A 17,359-nucleotide genomic window follows, 5' to 3' on the forward strand; every position below is an offset into this window, starting at 1 on the left:
TAAATGGAACCGGCTTGACCCTATAAAACTTTTGGTCAGTTTTGGTTTAGATAATGGTAAAACCCAAAGATAACGGTTCAATTGCCCAATCAAACCGACTTGACCCAAGAAATGATTGCTAATAAGGATCCTCATACACTTGTATGAAATAGTTGTTTTTATCACTTTGAATTTTGTTATAGATAATAGAAGATTTCTTATAAGCAATAGGCTCTTCATTAAATATTGGAAGACATTCCCAGTCAACATCTTCTTCCTCAATAGTTATCATTGATGAGAATAGCTACTTCAAGGCTTACTCCAATAATAAAGTTGGACTGGTATAGTTATTTATAGGAGGTTATTCAAGAAGCCTTCATAAGATCACCTTCATCATACATTGATTTTTTCACAAAGATGAGCATTTCGAACTAGAGTCCGATGTGTTGATTTTCAACTTGGCCCTTTTAACATTTGGATGCATTAAGTAGCTTCTCTAACTAATATTGCTTCGCATATAACCTTCCATAAAAAGCTCTAATTGATAAACTGTTTATTGTGTTAGAAAATAGATTTGAAGAGCTTTCTAATAATATATAGTATGCATTATTTATGAAGAATTCATTGCTGAAATTGGGCCATTATTTTTTAAAACTACAACATTGTTTTTAATTAAAAAAAAATAACGGAGTAATGAACTTGCAAGTTCTTACTCAATCTTCTTTAATACCAATTGTTGTAGCTTAAATCATTAAGAAAGAAAACAAAAGAATTTCTCAAAGGAGTAAGAGAAAAAAGAGAAAATAAATAGAATTTCATTACTCAAATGTGGATTATAATGAGACAACAAATTTGGCGACTCACACAAAAAGGGGAAGGAGACTCGCTCATCCAAAGAAAAGAGGACTTGCTTAAGAGAAGAATCTCTCTACTCTTGAAAGAAAGTTCTAAGCTTAACAAAACAAAGGTATGAACTTGGATGCCTCATACTTAAGATTAAATGGCTTTATTTAGAGAAACAAACACTAGCTACTGTAACATTTAATGTAAGAACTGTTAGAAATCTTGACCAAAATAACTATTGGAAACCCATTAGTGAGCTTAAATGTATGTATGGCTCACTTGTCTTATTTTTTGATAATGATTTGGTGCTTCTTGGCAAGGTTCAAAGTATTAATCTGTATTGACCGATATGTATTGTGCCAATGGCTTTCCGATATGCCCCTCCAGGGGTTGTATCGGGTCAGACCATGGTTCAGAGGGTAATTGGGCCTTAAACTGACCCCTCTGAACCGGTTTTGAAAAAAATAAATAAATAAAACTTAAAAAAAATATACCAATACAGGCCGATACACCCTACTGGCTTGTGTCAAAACTTTGAACCTTTCTTCTTGGAATATAATTTTAAACTACACTAATTTTCCCACTTTATCAATTACATTTCCAAGGAGTATTTCCATGTCTTGTAAAATAGATTTTCTGATACTCTTCTACGATATAAATAGTTCGAACCTTGCTATAGAGTTGCAAATTTTGGTCTTGTGGCAATAAAGCCAATATGGTAAGTTTGCTTAAGTGCGGCCCGCTACTGTTACTTATAAAAGTTATTAGTGTGTTGTGTTAAAATACATAAAAAGAAAAAGCAATAAAGTCAATAACTGAAACGTGTTCAACTTTACAACTTTGTATCTGCAAAATGCAGAGTACAAGAATAAAGCATAGATTTTGCAACATTTGAAGATTACAATGACAATAGGCACATAAATGGGAAATAGGCTTATTGTAAATATATTGGTTGCTGTAATGTATATAGAAAGTAAACATCCTAATTCTAGTACATAGACCGTATCTCTACTGCCTAGGCCATTACAATGACAATAGACACATTTGAATGCATCCTTTTAGCTCCAAGCAAACCCGGGACAGCCAACTAATACCTCATTTGTCATGTACAGCAATAGGAATACAGCTTTCTTGATGTAGAACTTTTACATGGTCGTAAAAATGATTTTACAATCTCTCTCTCTCTCTACATCATCTGTCGTTAAGGGTGTATTGGACGGCCGAACCTCTAAGGCTCTGGTGCCACTCCCATGGAAAGGATACCTAAGTCCCCTGTGCCACTCCCAAAACCAGTATAAGTCAACCTAAATTAATATGAAGCAATATGAAAGACAAGTAACAGAAGAAATGCCTCGATGAGATGTGTTTAAACCATATGTGAACCATCATGTTGATCATTAGCCTTTCCAGTATCCAATAATTTCTGCATGGCATAGTGGCATCTGGAATTGTAAAAACGAAGCCAAAATAATTAAATCATCACTAAAAGCACTTCCACCCAAAATTCCTTCATTATTGGCATGTTAGAATCATATGCAATTTTTGAAAAAAACAAAAACCATTTCAAATGTGCAAGATGATTTTCTTAATCCACAAAAAATTTTGTGCGTGTGCATGAGCATGAGTGCAAATTTTCTAAATCTGTCTTTCGTGTCTGCATATGTAGGTGGGTGGGTGTGTATGAGAGAGAGAGAGAGAGAGAGAGAGAGACCTCCAGGGAAGATGGTCTAGGAACATAAATGGTGACACATTTATATCCTTGAAGTTTTCCCTGTTTGCAATATAAGCTCTGTAACGATGACCACTGTCATGAAATCTCCAGCCTCTCCACAAGGACAAATAATTTCCAGTTTGTTCTGGTACTATATGAATAATAAGGCCAGGTAGGTAAGCCTCCTGAGGACCTCTTGTTTGTGTATTCGATGAAGATACATGGTCCATAAATGCAGACACGGGATTTTCACATAAAACTCCATCAGCAGAATTCTCAAAGCATGGAGGTGAGCAGTTAGATTCGTCAGGATTATCATTTAGAATGGCAGCATCTGAATTGCTAATGAGGTCAGTTGCTTCCTGAAATGTCAAGTCTTTGTCCTGTTCAGAATTCCCTGCAGGTAACCCAGAAGGCTTGTCATCAGAAACACCATCTGCTTTTAAAATTACTCCCAGTAACAACGTTCATTACCATACCTAGGGATGGCAATGGGGCGGGTTCGGAGAGGGTTTTGTAAATTCTATACCCTACCCGCCTCCCTAAACCTCCCAACCTGTACCCGCCCCAAAACCTGTAGTGGGTTGGATTTTGAGAATCTAAACCCTACCCACACATGAAAATGCAAAATCCTCCCCGACCCCAAGGGTAGGGGCAGATTGGCTTTAGAACCCACATCTAATTTTCTTTTTTTTTTATTATTATATAAGCAATAAATAAGTAAAATAACACAAATAAACAACAAAATTTCCAATTATTTGATTAAGACATATAAAAAACACATAAACTATCGATTATCCTTCACATAAAATTCAAAATATTGTTGAATTCAACACCTAGTACATAAAGCTTATATGCTTTCCAACAATATGCAGGTTAGGGAGGATCAGGTTTATCCTAATATTGTACCCTACCTGCACCCATATGGGTTGTAGAATCCCAAAACCCGCCCTTCAAGCAAAACAAACCCACCCCATCGGGGCAGGTATCCAATGGTAGGGTAGAAATTTCCATCCCTAACCATACTTTGCATGACAGCTGTGGTAATAACTAGGCATTTTCAACATGCATAGAATTGCATGAGTACATAGACAAACCCCACCTTTAATAGTATATTTATAGGATTTTCTCTTGTACATTTGGTAATACTGTACCCTACCCGTACCCATATGGGTTCTAGAATCCCAAAACCCATATTTCAAGAAAAAACACCCACCCCATCGAGGCGGGCATCTACTGGTAGGGTAGAAATTGCCATCCCTAACCATACTTTGCATGACAGCTGTGGTAATAACTAGGCATTTTCAACATGCATAGAATTGCACGAGTACATAAATAAACCCCACCTTTAATAGTATATTTATAGGATCTTCTCTTATACATTTGGTGATTGTTGTCCTCAGATGTCACAATTCCAGATGGTGAAGGAGTGGAAATCTTAACTTCCTGCCCACCACTTTGGTACTTGCTTACATGCAAAATTTTATTGGCAAGCCTACAAATCATTGCTGAATTAGCTGCAGGATCTTCAGATAATGCCTGGATAGCAGCTGCACGAAGTCTCAGGATTGATCTAACAGAAAGGCGTGAAGAAAATTCATCATTGTATACAATGCTGCAAACAATAAAAGCCTCATTCTATCAGTTTCTTTGCAAAATAATAAGCAATTAAGATTTCAACTATAAACAATATATCTTGTAAGTGGTAAAAGAAAAGTTCAACATGCTTACCAAAAGTATACTGATCTTAAATAAGTGAAAAGCAAGAAAATCCAATAAATGTAAGAATTGCTAGCCTTGAGATAATCACCTTGTAATAAAGTCTTGACATGCTTCTCCTATCACTGGATCAACAAATGGAAGTGGCCCATAAGAGTACACATGCAAGTTTGGATATCGGTGATACAACTGTTAAGAAGGGAGAACCATCATGAAACTTGAGTTCAGTAAATTTGAAATTATGCAGCACAATTAGCACAAAACAGACCCAATATTCTCTCTTAGTCAATCTAGTTCTATAAATTGATCAAGTTCAATAAATCTAATGTAACCTGTGAAATATGTTAATGCAGTAGCATGCATTTGGTTAGATCAGTTTGAGACTCTTTGGAAGGCCAACAAGAAGCTAAAAGATCTGAAGAAAAGAGAGAAATGGTCTGAAAAGACTTTTGGCCTCATTCTTATCTTTAAGGAAATTTACATTACTTGTGGATGGAGACTAAAAGTGGGATCTACTTAAGATACAATTTTCATTGAATTTGCTGGAGTCATAGGAACAAGTTTTCTGGAAATTTACTGTTGTTAATAATTTACTATTTATGGCATGTTTTGAACTTACTATTTATAGTAAACCTCGTGATTACTAGTTTTAGTAAATTCGTGCTTTACTCTTTTTAGTAAGTCTTTAATCAAATTAAGCTAGAATTCTTCTTATTCTAATTAAGGATCTCTCTTTTTGTTTACCCTAACAGCAAGAGAGAGTTTACCTAACTCTTTCTAATTTCTTACTCATTCTTTGGACAGCAAGCATACTTACTTTTCCATCCACATTCTTCTTCCTCAATCACCCGCAGCCCCTCTCATTCATGCCACAAAGCCTACCATCAGATCTTAAATTAGTAGGACCCCTACCCTGTCCTACATCATATGTGGGGTATGGTGTATTACCGTAGATCTTAGAATGTGATGAATGACAACTTTTGGCAACCAAAAGCAGGTTCCATTTAGAAGTGATTCACCTGCAACACGTTCTCATTTTATAGAGCTTAACACTTAACAAATTTTCTAATTTTTGTAGGAATGAGGAAAGGTTTTCAGAAACAAACTTTGCCTTTTCAAAAATGCTTGTACAACTCCATCATAAACTAGAAGGCACTGTTAGATAGCTTTAAATACCTAGATAGGGATTTTTGAAATAGACGGAAATTATAAAACTAGAAGTAGGATATTTTTTTCCACTTTTATTTAGGGTCCCATGGTATCCTTTAGGTGTTATGTACTGTTAATTTTCTGTAATTTGATTAGAACTTCATGGATTGGTTCCTTTTCTTTTCAGTCTTTGGTCAAAGGTCAACTTAGTACTTTTAGTATATTAGGCTAGTATTCCCCCCCACCCAATGCCAGTATATAAATACTTGTAAACTGTTGGCAATATAGAGGTTAATGAAACTAGATTGTTCGTTGCGGCAATCTTGGGTTGTATGGTGCAACTTCTTCGAGTGATTCCTGAATACTATAAATTATTTCTTAGAACTCTATTGGTAGCATGGTAGCAACCATGCTACCACAATAAGGTTCTCATGGTCCCACTTCTTAGCATCTGGACCTTCCGATCTAGTAGCCTTCCCTGTAAGGTACCTCAGTTTATTTCTACCTCCAATATAGATCTTCACGAGTTAAGACCATTCCAAAAAAAATGCTTCTATTAAGCTTAATGATGGTTATAGAGAGGTTGGACCCATCAGCAATCCCTCCTATAATAGTAGAATGATTGGGTGAAGAACCTATGCTACTCAGAGTGGATGCTAACACTCTAGAGTCTAGACTATTCAAATGTAGAAACAAGGGTGCTAAAAACAATGGAGACAAAAATGTAGCTGCAAAACCCCAAAGTTCACAAGATATGCCTTTTAGGAATCATTAATAGGTCATTCAAGAGTGCATGTTTGGACATAGCCAAAGAGAAACCATAATTCAATATACACCAAGAACAATCAGCCGTTTGAAGAAAAACTCCAGATTCAGATTTCTAAGCAAAGAAGTCAAATCTGCAATTTCTACGATTTTCTCCATTTTTGCACAAAAAGAATTTGAGAAAATTATCAACTAAGCTGCACATGTAGCTCAAACATGTACCGTAATTCTTCTATTATCCTGATCTAATAGGATCTAGGGTTTTATTTGACTGGTCAACACCACCCATACGATTATTGACATCGCACCTGGCAACCTCGACCTTCTGTTTTATCTTGATGAGTTCTGCTTTGATAACAAGTTCGAAACCAATAAATAGAAAAAAATGTTGGTAGAAGAAGAGAAAGAAGAGAGAGAGAGAGAGAGAAAGAGAGAGACGAAGAAATAATGTTTTGCAAAAATTGAATGTCTTAGCCTAAGTAGGCCAGTCATCCCCTTATTATTTGATATTATCAATAGTACAATATTGCCCATAACATCCATTACATACTTACAGCCTATTGTGTAGTCTTAAAGATGTTCCTTCACCTACATTACTTTATGCAGACAATACTAGTGTTATTCATATCTCATATCACCCCAGATTTGAATAGCAAACTGAGAACATTGAGGCGGACTGTAACTTTTTTTTTTTTATCAGAAAAGTTATTTTATTAAATTGATTAAAGGTGGACTAGTAAAATTTGACTACAGGAGTGTAATCCCCAGATACACAAGCATGTTCTGAAGTTGATATTTTCACCAAGGACTCTTTGGTTTGCACCAAATGGACATCTGAGGTCTGAAAAGTCATATTTCCAGACATCCCAAACAATTTGTTACATCTGAATTTAGACTCTTAATTTTAAAGATTCCTCTTAGTGGCTCAGATGTCCATCTGCCTCTTAATTAGCAAAGTTGTGTTTTATAACTTTTTCTTCAAAAATGACCTCTCAATTTGATAGAAATGCCCACACTATTTACTCTTACCTAAAATTCTACCACTCTCTCACATAGTTTTCAAGGCACCAAGGCAAGGCTAGGCAACCATGGGGCACCCAGGCGCCTAGGCGATGGAATTTAAAAATAAGGCTTGCCAATGGATTTCTACACCTTTTGAACTAGTTTTTTTTTTTTTTTTTTTTTTATGTATTCTGCACTTACTTTTGTGCTTGTATTTCTTGCAATGTTGCTTCAAGTAGGAAAAACAATATATTAGAGTTGCAACTTACAAGTTAGAAGTTAGAACTTGAAAGAACTGAAGGGGGCGGAACCCCTATTTTAGATCAACAATACATAGGAAACAAATACTAAAATAAAAGAAAATGAAAAAGAAAAGTAGGGGGAGGAGCCCCTGTTCTAGACCTAAAAAATCTGGTGAAAAAATATTAAAATAAAAGAAGAAATATGAAGAAGAAAAGAAGGGGTGGAGCCCCTGTTTCAGAAACCAATGGTGAGAACAAAAAAAAGCTGAAAAATGCAAGAAATTAAGAATAAAAGAAAGGGGTGGAGCCCCTGTTCTAGACCCAGAAAATCTGGTGAAAAAATACTAAAATAAAAGAAGAATATGAAGAATAAAAGAAGGGGAGAGCCCCTGTTTCAGACACCAATAATGAGAAAAAAAAAGTTGAAAACATGCAGGAAATTTAAGAACAAAAGAAGGGGGCGGAGCCCCTGTTTTAGTCCAATAAAATGATTCCAAAAACTTGGAGAAAAGATACAAAAAGGAAGAGGAGAAAAATGGGGCGTAACCACTGTTTTAAACCAGGAAACAGAGAACAAAACTAAGAAGAAGAAGAAGAAGAACTGTGTGGGAACGATGGAGGGCTGTTGTTCTCTCCTCTTCCTCACTTCGATTCTATTGTCAAAGTGAAACCCTTGAAGATTAATTTTGTTTTTACTTTCCTCAAAACAAAAGCATCATAACATGCAATAGGTTCTATTATAAAAACTAAAACAACCAATAAAATATTATATATTTTATATTTTTTTATTTAATAAATATTTATATAGTATATATTTGCTTCAGCCCCCTAAGCATATGCCTAACATAGTTGGCGTTTGGGCGAGACGTTCTTTGAAAAGAACCTAGTCGCCTTGACAACTATGCTCTCTCACCTCTTTTGCTTCTCTTTTACTTACTATTTACTCTTACCTATGTTGTTTCATGTAAGAATCAACTAGCTAACTAATTACTAACAGTTTAAATTCAGGGTAGTGTTAAAATTAGTGTTCAGAATATTAGTGTTAAGTGTCTATGATGCACAAGGGTAGTTATAACATTTTACAAACATTATTAAGTGATCATCTTTTCTCTCCTTTGTATATTATTTTGTAAGTAAAAACAGCATGCAATAGATGAAGTAGCACCATTTGAAGTTAACAAACCATACCTGAATTCCCAATAATGCAGCAATTGAACCACCTAGGGAATGCCCAACAACGTAAATTTTGTACCCGAAACATTCACATCCAGCTCCCATCAATGATGAAAGAAGTCCAGTGGCTTCACGTAGATTATCTGTAAATCCATTTATTCCAAATAGTCACTATAAGAAACGAATGTAAAGATCAAAGTTTTAATGTAGTAACACAATTTTCATAGATAAAATAGTCACAACATGAAATTCAATGTAAGAACTTGTTTTTCAGCATTCCTATTAGAATTACATAAGAAAATATACTTTTTTTGTTCAGCAACACAAATGATTTCATCAACTATAGAGAAAATAATTACAACAAGATGTTGTGGAAAAAGAGGAAAAAAAACAGCTTCAGAAAAGCTGACCCAACCCAAGAATTACAATTGAGCCCAATACAAGGAAGTTCTTTGTACACCTTGCTTATCTAAACCATCTGCTTGACTGTTGGTAGTTCTCCTAGCCCATTTAACTTGGATTGTCATGTCTTTTGACAACCATTAAAATTGCTTGAGTTCATTTCTTAGATGCCATGGCACCTCCTCCCCCTTCTTCAGCCAGTTTACAACAGTTCTTGAATCACCTACAACAGTTCTCGAACCACATCACCTTGTTCAGCTGGTCCTGAGTATAAGGCTATGATGTTTCCTTCCTCATCCCTAATGACCTCTCCTATGCCCAAGGGGCCCGAATTGCCCACACAACTACCATCAAAATTCATTTTCTTCCAACCACAATTTGGAGTTCACCACTCAACTATTTTTTGTCTTCGGGATGATGAGGCAGACACACCAACACTTGAAGAAGTCCTCAACCTTAAAATAAAGTTTCAAACTTTTAGTCCAGTCTACTACTCTTAGATTTGACTTCTACCAGAGCTTCCTTACTTCTTTCTTTATCTTCAAAAATTCTTAGATTCCTTTCCTCCCAAACTGTCCAAAGCCCATTGCTCTAGTCCATCTCCCCGAAATCCTGCCCCACCTTTTAGTATAGCTAAAGATAGTAGAGCTAAACAATCCTTCCAAACTATTAGGAGAAGACCATCTACATCCAAAAAGAGAAGAAAACCAATTCCGAATGAAGCTAACAAAAGGACTGGAGATTAAGAGATGAAAAGTAGTCTCACCATTTAAGTTACAAAGAAAGTACTAGTTGGGGGACAAACACCAGTTTGGTCCTTTTCTTTGAAGCAAGTCAAAGGTATTAATACAGCCATGAAACACTTCCCAACAGAAAGCACTGATTTTTTGGGGATTGGAAAACACCAAACTTCCTTGACTAGGAAAGAAGGAGAAGGGGAGGTGGCTACTAGGGAATTAAAGAAAGACTTGCAAGAGAACAAACCGTTAGGGTTAAGGCCCAAACGGCCAAACCCTAGAATCCAAGCTACCTTCTCCCAGGACCATTGAATTCAGCAAACACAATAGCTTAGACACACTAGGAATTTCAGAATCTCTTAAGGTTTTTGTCGAAACCTAAGTTCCAGTTTAGCCCTGAAGGAGAGTGCTAGCCAAAAAAATCAAACCCAGGTTTACCCTTAATACTGGAAAGAGATAAAAGTGAAGGAAAGCTCTCCCTTAGAGGGATATCCCCGATCCACACATCCTCTGAAACCGAACTTTTTGACCCGAAGCGAAATCATACCTAACATGATTGAGGAAAGTAGGAAGTATATCATGAATGGCTTTTCAAGGAGTGGCCAGAGTAGCTCTAACCTCTAAGGAGACAACCGACATCCCATTTGTTGCTTGACATGCCATGAATACTTGCAACAACTTTGTGCCACAACCTCTCATTTTCTTTGGAGAACCACCAAACCCGTTTACTAAGCGAAGCCAAAATTTTCAACCTAACATTACCAATTCCCAAGCCCCCTTTCTACCTTTAATTTAACCACCTTTTCCCATCTTACTAGATGATATTTCTTTCTTTCCCCTGGATTCCAAAGAAAATCTCTCATGATTTTTAATTTTCCGCACTACCTTTTGGGGCATCTTAAACACTAAAATGTAGTACACTGGGAAGTTGGAGAGGATGGACTTAATAAGAGTTAGCCTCCCCCAATGAAATATAGATCCTCTTCCACCTCTTCTCCACCCTCTCCACTACTAAGGTCCAAAAACTAGCAGATCTATGGTTGTCACCTAAGACTAACCCTAAGTATTTCATAGGCCACTCTCCCTCTCACAACCTAAAGAATCTGCCATAGTTCTCAAGTCATCTCCTTCATATTTTCCACCCCATCACAAGAAAGAAAAGACACCATTTGCAAACTGCAAAGGGGTAATCAAGATGCTATCTCTCCCAATTGACCACCCTCTAGACAGATGCAAACTATTTACTCTTGAGATTAACTTACTTAACACTTCAGCCACCAAAGTAAAATGAAAGGAAGAGAGAGGGTTGCCTTGTCTGAGTCCACAGACAAGGCAAGTCCCCAAAGTCATATATCAACTAAGGATAGCTAAGGATAGCTACGTAATGACTAGTTTGTAAGCAATCTTTAATCCATTTACACCACAAGTCCCCAAAGTCATATATCAACTAAGAAATTCCAATCCACCAAATCAGTCTTTCTTCAAATCCAATTTGATTGCCACTCCCTTCCTCTTTAACCTCTTTTGGACCTCCACACATTCAATAGCAATCAAAATTTTATGAACTATTTTCCTATCTTGAATAAAATCCCCTTGAAATTGCAAAATAAGTGGGGGAATCACCTTCTTTAAGTCTCAAAGACCACCTTTGCAATTACCTTGTAGATATTGGTGACTAGGCGAAGAGGTCTAAAATCCCTTGGTTGGCTAGCATTACTCTTCTATGGGACCAACATAATGAAAGTAGAGTTCATACTCGGACTAATGATACCTCTTCTATGAAACTCACTAAAAACTCTGAGCAAGTAAGCTTTGATTATGTCCCAACAATCTTGGTAGAAGGCCATTGTAAAACCATTAGCTTCAGAGCTTTTGATCCATCCAATAAAAAAACTTCCTTAAATTGATCTAAAATGATTCGAGAATGCCTTATCGGTTCTACTTTGGTCAGTAATCTCATTTTTCCTTAACATTAGGCACCGTTTGGTTTGTGGGAAGATTTGGGTGGGATGGAAAAAGATGGGATGGGATGGGATGGGATGGAAAGTATAAAAATTTAACTTTTCTGTGTTTGGTTTTACTGGGATGGGATGGGATGGGAAAGTACTGTTCACCTTCCTCAAGAACTTCACGAACAGAGGCACAGCTTCAGGAACTTCACGAACAGAGGCACAACTTCAGGAACTTCACGAATAGAGGCACGACTTCAAGAACTTCACAAACAGAGGCGACTCTCGCCAGGAACTTCACGAACAGAGGCGACTCTCGCCAAGAGCTTCGCCAGGAACTTCACGAACAGAGGCGACTCTCACCAGGAGCTTCGCCAGGAACTTCACGAACAGAGGCAACTCCCATTGAGCCCGTCAGAGTCTAAAGAGGAAGAAGAGAGAAGGTGGAGGGAGAGAAGACGAGGGAGAAGAGAGAAGAGGAAGACAGAGTCGCACTGAGAAAGGGAGACAGGGACAGAGAGAAGAGGAAGACGAACCCAGGGACAGAGACGAGACTAACGTCTGTTCGTCGTCGCTGAGAAAGGGAGAAAGGGAGGAAGACGGAGTCGCACTGTTTCTCTCTTTCCTCTTCGTTGTCTCTGGTTCACTTTTCTTGGCCTTCCCTCCTCTTTTCATCATGATGGTAAGTGGTAACAGTGATTTCCCAGTTTTTCCACTAGGGTCGCACTGTTTTGGTGTGACCCTGATTCCATGATTTTGGAATCTGCCATCCCACGTCTTTCCCATCCCTCTTTTTCTCTCAAACCAAATAAGAGAAAAGGGAATATTTTTGGAATATTCCCTTTTTCTCATCCCTATCCCACAAACCAAACGGAGCCTTAAGGATGTAATAAGGCTTTTTCTCCTTGTACCATTTGCAATGACATGGAAAAATCTTGTATTACCATTTCCTTCCTTGACCCACCTCTCCCTAAACTTATGCTTTCAACTTATTTCCTCTCTTAATAATGTCTCCCCTAGCTCCTTCAAGGACCATATCAACTCCCTATCACCAACTACTAAGAAACCCTCCAATTCTTTCTTATCAATTTCCACAATTTATCATATCAAAGTAGTCTTTTTCTCCTCTAATCATCCAAACTTCTCCCTATTCCAATTTCTAATTTTCTTTTTCAACAATTGTAGTTTCTTTAGGAATTTTTGCCCTCCCAATTTGATATCTGATTAAGGTTATTCCACCAAGATTTGACCTTCTCTTTGAATTCCGGGTGAGTAAGTCACATGTTCTCAAACCTAAAAGGTATTGGGCAACCATCAATGAACCTCTGAAATAAACAAATGGGTCAGCGATCTAAGGTAATTCTAGGAAGAGTTCTCCAAAATAAACATGTCCAATGCTCTTCCCAATCAAGTGACACTAGAAATCTATCAATCTTAGAACAAATGGGATTATCTTGAAGGTTTGACCAAGTATAGAAAGACGAACCCAATGGAATGTCTCTCAACTCAAAGTCTATGTTTTGTATTTCTCCACTTGTATTCTTTCCAAACCCAACTTATTCCTCCTTCCCCTTATTTAGTTCCTTTAAAAAAATCCCACCTTTAGTTTTCTTCTAGAATCGTATATCCTTCAAAATCCCTTTTTCCCAATCTTGCTTAACCCTTCACTAGGTACTACATCTCCCTTAGTTTCCTTCAACCTTTCCCCCCAAACTTAGAAGCGATCGTCCCTCCTCTATTTCTAATTGTTTCTTCACCATCTACTCTTCCTTCTAAATCGATTAGAGTTTCTCCTTCTACAAGCACTAACAAGGGCACACTAGAGCCATGGACGGGACTTGAAATATCCATAGAACCAATAGGGTAGATATTAGTATCAAAAACTAAACCAACATTGTTACATTAGTTTCCTCTAGTGGTTCCCCAAACCCTTACAGTCAGTTTTGTCCATTTGGGAAGGACTCAGACTTGTAGTAACCCGGATCAACTCTAGTATTGTTCCCCTAGTCAGATTTTCCAACAAAGTTTCCTAGTTCCCCTACCAATTCACTGCTTGAACACCTTGTTCTTGCCGCTCACATGGAATGGTATCCTTATCTCCTTGGATACACTTGTTACCTCCCTAGCACTGGAGAGGATCCTTTAGGCCATTATCTAAAGGTAGTCGCACTTCCATAATTCTTCCTTTGTCTTTAAGTGACTTTCCACTATTCTCTTCTTCCCTTTGAAATTCCTACTTATTACTTATGTCACCATATAGGTTTTCAAATTGAGTATAGTTGACCTTTTCTCCCTTAAAGAGAGATCCTATATAAAGGTCATTGTCATTGTTCAAACAGACTTGGACTGTGCCTTCAACGTTTTCAATACTCAAATCATCTTCAGATAAGACTTCTTTGTTAAAATCTTCATAGTTAATCCAATGCTCATCCTCTTCTTCCCTCCAGTCTTCCTTGGACCATGTATAGCAAGGGTTAGGCCTATCACGAATAGCCGAGGAATGATTAACCCACTGCAACTGTGAAGAATTTGCCCCTTGTCGACTGCTAGAAATTTATGGAGATGATGCTAGACCGTCCTTGCCATCTCCTGTCGACCCTCTCTATCTCTTACACGTGCACCTTAAGTCATCACATGGTGGGGACTTACAAAACGAACCAACCGGGTGGTTAGCCCCTAGTTCAATAGCTATCCGCCTATCCCTCCCTTCTTCTCCCCCCTTTTAAGTGCTTCAACGTAGGACGTTCCTCCCCCATCTTGTCCATTTGAATAAATTCAACATAATTTGAAAAACCAATTTTTAACAACAAATTAGAGCTAAGTGGGCCTCTATTTGACGGTCCACCTTCCTTAATAGGAAGGCCAACATTGGGCTTGAGTTCTACATCTTCTTTAGACACGTGCAACCCAATTGGACATGTCACCACCTTCTTCTTGCTAGCCGCCTCCACCCAAAACCAAGAGAGTACATGGGAATCTTGTAATAAGGTTCTCACTACATTCAAAATATGCCCATTCTTTCTTTCTGCTACCCCATTTTGTTGTGGGGTACCCAGACAGGATTTTTGGGATTGAATTCCATGTTGTTTCAAGTAGATTTGAAAATCCCCATCAAAGTACTCTCCCCCAGAGTCAGATCGTAGCACACATATTTTGGCATCAAATTGGGTAGCAACATAAGCATGAAAGTGTTTGAATACAAAATAAATTTCAGATTTTTTTCGAATAAAGTAAACCCAAGTAAACCGAGTTCAGTCATCAATAAAAATTACAAAATACTTATAATCCAATCGAGAAATAACAGGAAACAACCAAAGATCACTATGTATTAAATAAAAAGGAACTAAAGCATGCTCAAAATGAGAAGGAAAGGATAAAATGTGACTTTTACATAAACCACAAGTAATGCAATCTTTATTAACATTCTTAAAAGAATGTGTAGAAACTGGTAAACTATCGGGAGCAAACAACTACTCAAGTTTCTTAGAAAAATGATGGCCAAGGCATTTATGCCACAAATGCCAATCATTATTACAATTAAAAGACTCAAAACTAAAAGTAGTAGAAAGCAAACATGAAGTAGAAATGGGATCAGCCTTATTCTTCTCAAACTCCAGAGCAAATAGTCATCCCAATCTAAGCCCCTACCCCTCACCTCCCCAGTTTGTTGATCTTGTATCAAACAACCATTAGAATAAAATGAAACAGTGTTACCTTCCTTTACAAGTGGGCCAACAGAAATCAAATTGGCGGTTAGCTTGGGCACAAATATAGTTTTGGGTAAATAAAAGAAGAGGACTTAGAGGTAGATAAATACAAATCATCACAATCAAGTATATCTAACTTTTCACCATTTTCCATAACAATGTGTTTATTGGGAAGATGGGGTTTGGGATACTTATCGAATGTGGCCCCTGTCATATGGTTGAGGTTCCAGAGTCAATAAACCAAAGGTGATTTGGTGAAGGGTGATAGGTTGGGGACTTACCAGATAGGCTAATAGCAAAGAAGGCTAAAGAGATGACTGAGGACATGAGCTGTCAAATCCGTTCTTCTGACATGCCACCAGAAGTATCATTTTGGCCAGCCACTAAAGTAATGGAAGAGGAGGCATTTGATCCCTCTATAGTAGTTTGATAGGCCTTGTAGTTTCCTTTCCTCTTATTTGACCCACCACTTTTCTGGGGCCGAGTAGGGCATTCTGTAATGATATGGCCGAACTATTTGCAATAAGTAGTTAAGTACAAGTATTCTTCTTCTTGCAATGGGAGACAACATACCCAAACTCCTTGCATTCATAGCACTGAACTCTTGAAAAGTCCTCATTTGGTTTGTTGCTAGGAAAACAACATCAATATTGGAACCTTTCCTTCCATCAAGAGTGGTCTGTGTAACAAATCTGGTTTCAGCCCTCAATATTTTCCCAAAAAATAGTATCCAGATCAGGGAGAGCTCCTTGACTGAGGATACTAGATCTGGCAACTTCAAATTCAGGTATGAGATGCATTAGGAAATACATAATCTTCCTTCTATCAAAGTGTTCCTTCATATACTTCACACAATAGTCTGATGGATCATTTCCCTGCATAGTATTCTTGGACTTTCCTTTCTCCATGATAGTACAAAAAGATATCAACTTCTACTTGGTTCTGTCTAGAAGTGTTCGATTGCTGATATACTTTCTCAAGATAATCGTACATCTCATAGGCAGTCCTGTATCCTCTCATAAGGATTGTGATGTCAGTTTTAACTGATCCTAGGATCCATGATACAATTTGTGCATCATCAATCTTCCACTGATTAAAAGCCTTGATGTCTGAATCATCGAGTTTAACCACGGATCCATCTAGATATCCCCAAAGTCCCTTTGCCTCAACATGGAATTGAAAGTTAAACTTCCATAATGCATAGTTCGTACCATTTAACTTAATAGGGAGAACATCCGTCCTTTCTGACACCATTGAAGAACAAGGAACAGCAGCGCACACTTCCAAACAAAGGATAGAATTCAAATCAAAAGGTAGAAAGAAGTACCTTTCAGTCGATGTCCAGAAAAGGAAACTATAATGGTCTGCCAAACTCAGAAGTAGATCAAAACCCTTCTAAAACAAAGCCGATCCAAACCAAACCAATGGAATCAATAGATCTGCTCTGGGTGACACCAGATCTAAATTTTTTGACTGATCTGATGTCTCTACAAAGATATCCAATGAGGAAAAGTAATCTGATGGTGCAACAGTCCAGAAAACTAGTCTGTAAAGTTCTGATCGAAAGCAGCCCTAGAAAATGAGATTCAAGGGCACTCGAGAGGTTCCCAAATACTGTTAGGGAGCCCTCAAGAAAACAGTAAAAGAAAGAGTTGAGAAGAGACTGAATGCAGATCAGATCGTGACCTGCTCTGATACCATGTCAGAGACAGATCGAAAAGGACAAAGAGAGAGAAAAAAGAGAGAACAGCAGTTTGGTAGGTGTGTGATGTGTCAATGACCATCGACACCCTAAGAGAAATATTTATATTAAAGAAAATAAAAGGACAAATCTTCCCTTAGTGTACAAAAGGTAGTGTACAGAAAAAATAGATGTACAAAAAAGAAGTAAAAGTACAAAAATAGCTCTACAACTAGTTCTCACTGTCTCTACAGACTATGAGAAAATATATAGGAAGGTAATGGAGCAGCATGCACTTGG

At 37.5% G+C, this 17,359-nt stretch overlaps 1 protein-coding gene across 3 annotated transcripts in view; it reads right to left on the reverse strand.

The window, feature by feature from the left end:
* Positions 1-1,627: 1,627 nt before the first annotated feature.
* LOC104586101 (lipase class 3 family protein) overlaps positions 1,628-17,359 on the reverse strand; it is a 91,840-nt gene continuing 76,108 nt past the window's right edge. For all 3 annotated transcript variants that reach the window (XM_088887677.1, XM_010243231.3, XM_010243233.2), the window contains 5 exons: positions 8,599-8,726; positions 4,344-4,441; positions 3,880-4,148; positions 2,534-2,930; positions 1,628-2,264 (listed from right to left, as the gene is read on the reverse strand). In XM_088887677.1, the coding sequence (XP_088743803.1) occupies positions 2,189-2,264; positions 2,534-2,930; positions 3,880-4,148; positions 4,344-4,441; positions 8,599-8,726 (968 nt within the window). In that variant the 3' untranslated portion in view covers positions 1,628-2,188. The remainder of the gene's footprint in view (positions 2,265-2,533; positions 2,931-3,879; positions 4,149-4,343; positions 4,442-8,598; positions 8,727-17,359) is intronic.

This window comes from Nelumbo nucifera, chromosome 1 (assembly GCF_055504915.1).
Source record: "Nelumbo nucifera cultivar China Antique chromosome 1, China Antique-T2T, whole genome shotgun sequence".
NCBI lineage: Eukaryota > Viridiplantae > Streptophyta > Magnoliopsida > Proteales > Nelumbonaceae > Nelumbo > Nelumbo nucifera.